The following is a 10095-nucleotide window of genomic DNA, read 5'->3' as shown; positions in this document are numbered from 1 at the left end:
TTGGATCCCATTACAGATGGTTGTGAGCCACCATGTGGTTTCTGGGAATTGAACTGGAGAACTCTGGAAGAACAGCCAGTGCTCAGTGCTCTTAACCACTGAGCCATCTCTCCAACCCTAGTCAGTGCTTCTTAAAATATTGAGTTTACAAGATGATCCTGAGAAACAGATTTCATGTTGAAATGAGCTTGGGCTGTGTTTGTTGAATACTTTTTAGCTTGGTCACAAATTTCCAGGACATGCCTTGCACCCAAGACTTTGAGAAGCTCTGTGATTAAGAATCCTATCTATTTCCCACCTTCAATTTGCTTGCCAATCAAATTCTTTGTCCTTTGCATCTGTTAACACATTGTAGATTATTTTGGCCCTGCCTTCCAGAAGGCTGGCAGTCTAGTAACCTTCTCCCATTTCTACCAATGAGGAGAATTCCAATGGCCAGAGACAACTGTGCTTGTACAGAAAGTGGGAAAGCTGCCCTACATGGCTCTCTCAGTGTGACACTGGGCTGAGATGCATTCCATGCACATCCAGTAAGGACTGGATCCAGTAAGGATCTGTCTTTAATGCCTGTCTCCTGGTTCTCACTCCCAGTGTCTGAACTTTGTCCTACTTCTCTTGACTGAACATGATTCTTTTCCAGTGTTTCTGTGGCTTTTTTCCTTTTTCTTTTCTCTACCAGATGTTTTACAAGTAAGTAACAAAAGATTCCAGTGGAAATTTCCTATGCTTCATCAAATCATGAAAAAAAAAAGTAAATACTTTTTGTAGTATATGGCTGCTTTATGTCAAAATCACGGTTGTAAAGCAGAGGGTGTGGGGGACAGAGACAGATTTAGTCATCCACACGGGGTCAGCAATGAGTGAATAAATCAGTTTACATCTTGGTTTTGAGGGTTTTAAAAGAATGTAAATGAAAAAATTTTTGTAATCATATATATGTACACACACACACACACACACACACACACATACACACACACATATGTATTAAATATTTCATAATCTCAAAAAGGACCTGAGGGATTTTGTCTTGTCCAAGCGATTAACAGACCCCTTCGGGTGACTTTCACAGGAAGGAAGAATGGTACGTCTTTGTTTTTTGTAAGATATCTCCCTGATGTAATCTTGTAAAATTTAAGGCTCCTAGTGTACTCAGTACACTGTCACTCTCTTCCAACATACCAGAAGAGGGCGTCAGATCTTGTTACAGATGGCTGAAAGCCACAATGTGGTTGCTGGGAATTGAACTCATGAATTCATTAATTCATGAGTTCAATTCATGACCTCTGGAGGAGCAGTCAGTGTTTTTAACCGCTGAGCCATCTCTCCAGCCTGAGTCTATTTAAAAAAGCTATCCATTAGTGACTTTCTAGGCAGTTTAGGACGTTTCATCTACTTCCAGGGCCAGAAGTAGTGCTCAGGCCCACGGGTAATTAAAGCCCTGCTGCTTTAGTCCTTATTTCATTGGCTGTTGCCTATGAGAGAGTTTGCCCAGTTTCAAATTCTCTCAATGTTTGCTGGTTTAACATCCAGTCTTATGGAGAACATGGAAACACATAAGGGGAGCAACATTGACTTTAAAGTCAGAAATCAGCATATAGAGTCTTTACTTTGAGATACAACGTGTATGTGTGCGTGTGTTGAAATATGGTATTAATGTATAGTCTTAATTTGCTAAGTAGATCAGGCTGGTATCCAGCTCACAGAGATCTGTCTGCCTCTACTTTCCAACAGGGATTTTTTTTTTTTTTTTTTTGGTTTTTCGAGACAGGGTTTCTCTGTGTAGCCCTGGCTGTCCTGGAACTCTGTAGACCAGGCTGGCCTCGAACTCAGAAATCCACCTGCCTCTGCCTCCCAAGTGCTGGGATTAAAGGCGTGCGCCACCACCGCCAGGCCTCAACAGGGATTTAAATATTCTTTTTAACTATGTGTACATATGGGTATGTGCACATGAGTACAGTGTCTGATAGAGGTCAGAGGCAGCAGATTCCCTGGTACTGGAGTGACAGGCAGATGTAAGCCACTCAACATGGGTGCTGAGAACTAACTCTAGTCCTCTGCCAGAATGGTACTTACCCTTAACCACAGAACCATCTCTCCAACAACCCCCATGCCTGTTGGAGGTAATTTTCACATAGCCCAAGCTGGCCTCAAACTTACTTTGTGTTTGAGGATGACCTTGAACTCTTGACCCTTCTGCCTCCACATGGTGAGTACTGGGATTACAGGTATGGTCCAGCATACCTGGTTAGAGTAAGGATCCTTCTGAGGGTCATACTGTCAAGTGATTGGCTCATTATGCAAGCATCAGTGCTGGGTCTTCAAGCCAAGGTCTTAAAGTTCCTCTGTAGCTGCTATTGGCTCTCCTCAAATTTCTGTTAGTGTTATTGCCTTTGGTCAAGCCAGATCCCTGATGTTTTTTCAAGTTCTTAAATACCAGCTGTAGTGGATCTGGACATGATTGACTAGTGAGGAATAATCATAATTGATTTGCTGTTTTGGGAAAAAAGTCACTTTGAACTTTGTTTCCATGTCAATCATTGCATATGAACTCATCTCCAACATCAGTATTGGCTTTGAATGCTTTGGGTGATAGTGAGCAGAACAGCATCTGGAGATGTCCTAGTATGAGCTTCAGGAGACTGCTTCCAAGAGAACCCCACACAATGCTTTATAGTACCCTGTAATCAGCAGGAGACACACTTTCTCAAACAGGGGCAAAAGCACCCCATAGTCAGTAATAAGCCGGTAACATAGTCATCTAGTGTTGCTATGAGCCTAACGTACCATCCATAATTGTGTGTGCTCTGCTTTTGTTCAGGAGATGGCACACAGGGGTTTTTTTTTTTATACCAGCATCACCAAAAGCATATGAGGGCTGCTCTGTGGCTTGATGGCACTGCTGCGGTGACATCACCAGGCAACAGCTTGCTTTCAGATTATTATGTTCCTGTGTGAGCAGTTGCACATGGTGTCTATTGTTCACTGTGTGCTACAAGGCTGAGTAGCTGTTTGAACCTAGGGATGCTGCTAGCTTCTCTGAGTCTGTTTCCAGTTTATCCTGCATTCTGAGCAGCTTTTGTCTGACCCAAAGGAATGCCCGACTTAGCACCCTTAGAAGCACCCGAGAATATGGTGCTGGAGTGGCACTCAGTGTCCTATGCTTCAGATTCCCCAATCAGGTCTTTCCAGGTTTGCAAAGACACCTTCCCCCGTCCTCAAGTTTGCCCAGTTGTCACTCTCACAATCCCCATGGCAGTAATGACTCATCCATCAGCTCCCCCAGTCTGTCCTTCATCACCTCCTCAGTGACTTGTGTTCATTGCAATCACCTAAAGCAATTTGTTTTCAGCATCTGGCTTCCCTTGATAGGCTGGGTTTGGCTCTCACCTTCCACTTCTTGCCTGGGCTGGGAGGCTTTGCACACTGGGGGATTGATGATGAATGTATTCAGTCAGCAGCCAGCACCCGGCACCAGGTGGTTCCACCTAACTGCCTGTTCCCCCCTCTCATAACACAATATCCTCTTTAAGAATGTTGGCTACACAAACTTCTTTTTTTTTAAGTATTATGAGTGCCAGTAAATTGCAGGTTTGTCTTTGCGTTTGGACATGGGAAGGGAAGGTTGCTATAAAATTCGTGAAAATACAGACTGTCGCAGAAATGTACACATAAACTATGCTAACATATGTATATGCTAACACAGTAGTTTCTTCCTTTGGAAGTTGTGATGTTTTAGTAAAGCTCTTCCTTTTGTGTTTTGGTTTTCTGGTGTCTACAGTGAAGGGGTGCTGTTTTGGGAAATTGCTTCTGACAGTGATTAGGAAAATAGGCTGGAATTGAACCATACTTCCACAGGAAAACCTCTGGCACTCAAGTTCCACAGCACTTTAACTTAGATTCCAATTTAAGAAGCAAACAAAACAAAACAAGACAAAAAAAAACCAACCAAATGACAACAACAACAACAACTCAATATTTTATGCCAGTTGTAGGTTGCACATCTGTTATTCCAGCATTAGGAAGTAGAGTCAAGAAGATCTCCAGCTCAAGATCTGACTGTGCTACATCATGAGATCAAGGCCAGCCTGGGGTATGTATCCAGAACCTAACTTAAAAACCCAACTCAAGAAAAACAACAGAAAAAAAAAAAGTTTCAAGATTTTCCCCGCCTAGGGAGGAGCATTTGGAACAGTGTCTCCCCCTGGAGTTTCCCAGATCTGCTTTGAGTGCAGGTCATCTGAGACAGTGACAGCGGTGGGAGGGGCAGGATGAGGTGGAGGGGGCGTGGCAGCTCAAAGCAAGTCTAGTATGCTGTCACTTATTGGCCAGCCAAAGAGACCTTTGACCAACTGGCAGCTGCCTGGTCGTCATGGCAACGAAGCACGCTAACGCCGTGTGTCCGGAGGCTGGTGCTGGCTTTCAAGAGAGCAAGGGGCTATGGCACAGAACGTGTATGGTCCTGGAGTGCGGATGGGCAACTGGAACGAAGATGTCTACCTGGAGGAGGTGTGCAGACTCCTCTCGCATTCCTAGGATTCCCAGCCCTATCCTGCATGTTCTCTCTCTGCTGAGCATTTAGCATCCTATCATCTTAGGTCCTGAGAAGGTTCTGGGTTACAAGCATATGGTGAAGTCTGGGCTTTCCACATTCTCACTCCAGTCAGGAGGACTCTAGTAGAGACTGCTGACCTCCAATATACCACTCCTGATTGTTTCTGGATTGCTTCTAAACACATTTATCCTTTCCTTCTTCGTGTATTTCTCTTTTCATCCCTCCCCCACCCTCCACCCCGCCTCTAAGATCCTACCATGTCATGCTAAGGACATTTCTGCCATCCCTATAGCGATCACATTTCCTTTTGTGTTCTTAAACTGTCTTTGAACTTGAGGTGCTTCTGAGGGAAAAGTTATCAGTACCTGTGCTCTGTAACAGCTCTGTCCTGGGCCCCCCTTTACTTGGTCTCTGCATCCCCAGGAGCGCATGAGACACTTCCTGGAGAAGAGGGAAAAAGGAGAACTTCTTATTCAGAGAAACAGAAGAGTGAAGAAGCACATTTTGAGACCGGTAATGTTAAATTCCAAAACCGATTTCAAAATTCTGTCTAGTTAAGTGTGAGTTAAGCAAAGAAAATTTTTATAAACAAGTAATCATGTTGGAAACTGTTCATTTTTTTTATTAATCCGAAAAGTATAGTGTTTAAAATTCCTCTAGATTTTAGGAACATTAAGGGAAGTCTGCCCTTCATTATGTGTATTTAAATATATTTACTTACTTGTTTGTGTTTTCTAATAAAGGGATGGATTAATGCTTTTACAAGTAAAATGCCTTTCAGTTGCTGTGCAAAAAATGTTTAACAAATGTTGAATGAATTGATAATGGGAAACTATGTAGAGTCCAACAGCTTCGCATGATCTCGTCTGGGGTCATCGGGAGCTTGAAGGACACTAACCAAGGATCTGGGGAAGGGAGGGCCTCACTGAAATGGTGCTAGTCTGAGAACAAAAGGAGATACACCTGGGAGGGACCTTGGTCCCAGCAGCTAAGGAATTGAGTAGCTTATTGGAAAATTCCTATTAAAACTGTAGATGCAGCTTTCGATATCTGAAGATGGATATGTCCACTATGGTGATAAAGTGATCCTTGTGAATCCTGACCACGTCCTGGGGGAGGAAGCAGGCATGTTTATGAGAGGAGACCTGAGCCTGTGTATGAGCCCAGATGAAGTTAAAGCACAGCTTAGTGACGATTTAGAGATACCCTGTGGTGTGAGTGCTGTGCAGACCATCGCCCCGACGGGCAGGAACACCTTCACCATTTTGAGGTAAAGTCACTCAGCTTCAAAGCACCAAAGTATCTGCTTGGATTTGTAGCTTGAAAACAGTCTGAGATGAGGAGAGACACTGGTGAATAAGTGTTTGCCTTGTATGTATGAGGGTCTCTAGAATCCTTATTATTATTTTTTTAAAAGGCTTAGTGTGGTGGCACACAGTTGTAATCCCAGCACTGGGGAGGCGGAGACATGCAAATCACTGAGCCTCGCTTACTTGGTGAATCATTGAGGGCCCTTTACATGCCCGTTTGTTTAAGACAGCAGGAAAATTAGCTGCTTGTGTTCAATTCAAAATGCTTGCTTTATGATGATTATAGATACAAAGAATTAAACTTACGTTCTGCCTGGAAGCAAAGAAGGATTTTTTTCCAAGTAACATTACAGGATGCTTGCTTTGTGCTCACGAGAGTGCTTGCTTGCATTGTTCTTGATGTGATGTTAGCTTCCCAACAAAAATATGTCACTTAATAAAAGGTTGTACAAGCTGGGCTTTGCTTTTTTAAAATTAATCATCTACTAAAAATTGACTTGAGGTTTTGGAAATGATCAACAGGACCCTTAGAGACCTACAATTGCAATTTAAAACTCCCAATTTCACTTTGTTAAAGACTTTTGTGACAATGTTTCAGTGACAAGAATAGAAACTGTTATCTGCACCCTTCATTTAATTTGTCTTAAGTACAGATGGTTTGTGGTAAAAAACAACTTAAAGTTGATGACCACTTTCATCAGGGGATGATATCCCCTGGAAGATTATGAGGGAAGATTGTATAAAATACCTACAGATGTATATATAACCTTGGCTCTGTCTTAAAATGTCAGTACACATGCTAACATGGCGTGCTTAGTCCATTCTGGCCAATGGCAACAGAGTCGGGAGGCTGTGGGTTTGACCTATGGGGCAGGGCAGGGAATAGCATGCTTGCTGGATGATAAGCCTGAAACAAAAGGATTTTTATAGCTGGCTGTGGTGACTTATACCTGTTACTCCAGCACTCCTAGTAGGCTGAGACAGGAGGATTCCTGCAAGTTCCATGTCAGTTTGGGCTACATAGCAAGTTCAAGGCCATTCTGGGCTTCAGTGTAAGACTCTCAAAACTCCAAAACCCAAAACGGCACATTTTCCCAAATAAAGACACAAATAGATTAATATATGAAAGCAAGAAAAATGCCTTTTAGTTGGTGCTCAAGAATACTTCAGCGAATGTTGCGCAATTTGATGACGGATTCCAGCTCATGATTCTCACTGGCTTCTCCTGATGTTATCTGGGATGACTGAGGTCTTTGCCAGGATGAACAAAACAGAAGGAAGAAGCACATTTGTTACTTGATTTAGTGCGGTATGTGAATACACGCTGTCAAGAAAAGCGTGGGAGCCGGGCGGTGGTGGCGCACGCCTTTAATCCCAGCACTTAGGAGGCAGAGGCAGGTGGATTTCTGAGTTCGAGGCCAGCCTGGTCTACAGAGTGAGTTCCAGGACAGCCAGGGCTCCACAGAGAAACCCTGTCTCAAAAAAAAAACCAAAAAAAAAAAAAAAAAAAAAAGAAAAGCGTGGGAATGAGGTAGCGTTCACATTCTCCTGTTACTTTTTCACCCTTCAGTGACCAAGCGAACAGCTGCGATATGGGTCAAGTGGTTGTGTATGGGCAGAACTTCTGCCTGGGGATAGCAGCAGGACTGGAAGGCAAGATGGTGAGTCTCCTGTGTGCCTACTGTCTGTCATCTATCAGTCTAGTTTTCCAAGATGGCCAAATAGTTACCTCCTGAAGGGACTGCAAATGTGGGCTCTGTTTCTGCTGAATTCAGTCTGTGGGTTCCAGTGGGCATTTTGTGCCTGACTTTTTTCCTCTTAACTTTGTAAATGACAAAAACACCCCCACCCTTAAAAGCTAAGGAGTGAAGAGAGAAAAGTCTTTTTGTACGTAATACAGCTGTCAAAAGTAAAAAAATTATACTACCTTAAACAGCAAATTAAACAATTGGGTTAACTGACATTTATCCTTTTCCATGAATACTAACAAGGTATATATACACTGCCCAGACTAATATTGAACTCCTAGACTCAAAGTGATCCTCCTGTCTCAGTGTCTTAAATAGCTGGGACTATAGGCATGGATCATTGAGCCCAGTTCTGGCAATTTAAACTTTTGATTAGCAAATACTTTTTTATTTCTAAGAAGCAATAAGGATAACCTTAGTTTACAAAAACCAAGAACCTTGAGTCTCTGAAATTCTCCTTTACTTTGGAGATTATGAGGTACAATAGTAGGCCAGGGCAGTGGTACACACCTATAGACCCAGGACTTGAGAGGTTGAGACTGCAGGATTGCCCTGAGTTTGAGACTCACCTGGGCTATAAAATGTGAGATCTGTCTCAACAAAACACAACAGACAACAGAACCAGAAAAATGTTCTTGAATTTCACATGCAAGCTGTGTCATAGGGATTTGTGTAAATTAACCATTAGAGTAGTCACTCATAATTTGAGCAATGCCCCAATTGCTTCACACATACTAATTCAATTTTTTTTTCAAGTGAGTCTCTGACATAAGGACACTGGGAACATAGAAGTTCAGCTACTAAATGGCAGAGCTGGGACTTATGTATCGTTACGGTTTGGATGTAGAATGTGTCTCTATAGGCTCCTGTGTTTGAATACTGAGTTCTCAACTGATAGTGCTCTTTTGGAAGCTGGAGACTGACTGGAGGAAGTGATTTTTCAGGGAAGAAAGGCCTTATAGGTTATAGCTCCCTTGGTTTCTGGGTCAATCTTCCTGTTCCCTGATCCATTGAAATGTAGTCAGTGGCCTCACTTGCACTGCCTCTGTGAGAGACGAACTCCCTAAAATGTGAGCCCAAAGAAGCATCCCCCCACCACCACACACCAAGAGCTCTGTCTTGTCTTGTGAGGAGTTGCTGATATTGAGAAAAATAACACCAACATACTTCAGTAAATGGGAGAGTTCATTATTTACTGATGTGACATTTTATCATCATTTTTTTTTTTGGTACCACGAAGACAAACCAACAGTGTCAGTCAACTTACGCCATGTCACGCATAGATACAACATTGAAACACTGACTGAGTCACTGAAACAGGCGTGTTGCCCCCAGAGATCAGCACACCAGTGTTTGGCTTCTTCTATTTATGTTTTTCTGTATGTCTTCTTCAAAAACCAAAACTCGGGTTTTGATGAGCACCTGGGTTCTTTCTACTCCAGTGTTTTCAAAGCATATCTTAACAAATTATGTTTAGGGAGAGCCTAATATGCATTATTATGTGGCAGTACTATTGTTACCAAGCCCTTATTCTGTGTTCAGGAAGTCAGATGTACTTGTTTCCCCTCCCCTCCCCTCCCCTTTCCTCCCCTCCCCTCCCCTCCCCTCTTCTCTCCTCCCCTCCGCTCCTCTGTTCCCTCCTATTTGTCTGACTGATCAGCTAAGGTTGACCATGAACTGGTGTTCCTCTTGCCTCAGCCTTCAGAGTACCGAGATTACTGGTGTGTGCCACCATACCTAACCATTTGGGCTTTTTTTTTTTATTTTTATGTCACATGTAAGGTTCCACATGTATCTATGTATAAATGCTCAAAGCTGCCCCCGCCCACCCCCAGTTAGTGATTGTATCTTGGGAATACATGTTTTGGGGGCATAGAATTACTGATATCAAGAATGTGATTACAATAGAAGTATTGAAAGCTGGATATGGTGACACACACCTATAATTTCAGCACTCAGGGTGCTGAAGCAATAGGATTGCCACAAGTTCCAGGCCAGTCTATGTTACAAAGTGAGATCCTGTGTGACACCACTTAGGAGTCAGTTTTGTTTTTGTGTTTCGTTTTTAAAGATAGCAGGTAACCAGTTCTTTTTAAATTGACTGCACCAACTGGTACTCTCAGCAGCAGTACACAAAGTGTAACAAATGTCATAAATGAAATCTTTGCTAATTTGGACAAATGGAAAGGGTATTTGAATGTTGCAGTGCCTGTATCCTTCCCTGTAATTTTGCCCCCATCCCTCCTGTATTCTCACCTTTCCTTCCTCTCTTTGCCTTCCTCAATCCTTTTCCCTGGGAACCACGTGTTGTTTGCCTCTGTATTGATTTTGGTTTACTTATTTACCTTTTGATACATGATTAGATTTTGCATATTTGTTGCTAATATTCCCTCCTGCACGTTAAGTTGTAGCTGTTTTAATTGCATTTTTTAGTGAAATATATTAGTTTTCCTTGAAGTCACCTCTCTCTCCCCTCTCCCCT

At 42.7% G+C, this 10095-nt stretch overlaps 1 protein-coding gene across 1 annotated transcript in view; it reads left to right on the top strand.

Annotated features, from left to right (window-relative positions):
- Positions 1-3825: 3825 nt before the first annotated feature.
- Cfap161 (cilia and flagella associated protein 161) overlaps positions 3826-10095 on the top strand; it is a 14187-nt gene continuing 7917 nt past the window's right edge. The window contains exons 1-5 of the mRNA XM_028774765.1: positions 3826-4093; positions 4333-4509; positions 4979-5068; positions 5590-5825; positions 7436-7526. Of these exons, the coding sequence (XP_028630598.1) occupies positions 4441-4509; positions 4979-5068; positions 5590-5825; positions 7436-7526 (486 nt within the window). The 5' untranslated portion in view covers positions 3826-4093; positions 4333-4440. The remainder of the gene's footprint in view (positions 4094-4332; positions 4510-4978; positions 5069-5589; positions 5826-7435; positions 7527-10095) is intronic.

This window comes from Grammomys surdaster, unplaced genomic scaffold (assembly GCF_004785775.1).
Source record: "Grammomys surdaster isolate TR1022 unplaced genomic scaffold, NIH_TR_1.0 242, whole genome shotgun sequence".
Classification (NCBI taxonomy): Eukaryota; Metazoa; Chordata; class Mammalia; order Rodentia; family Muridae; genus Grammomys; species Grammomys surdaster.
Note: the sequence above shows the minus strand (reverse complement) of the source record. Positions and strands in the feature narration are given on the sequence as shown.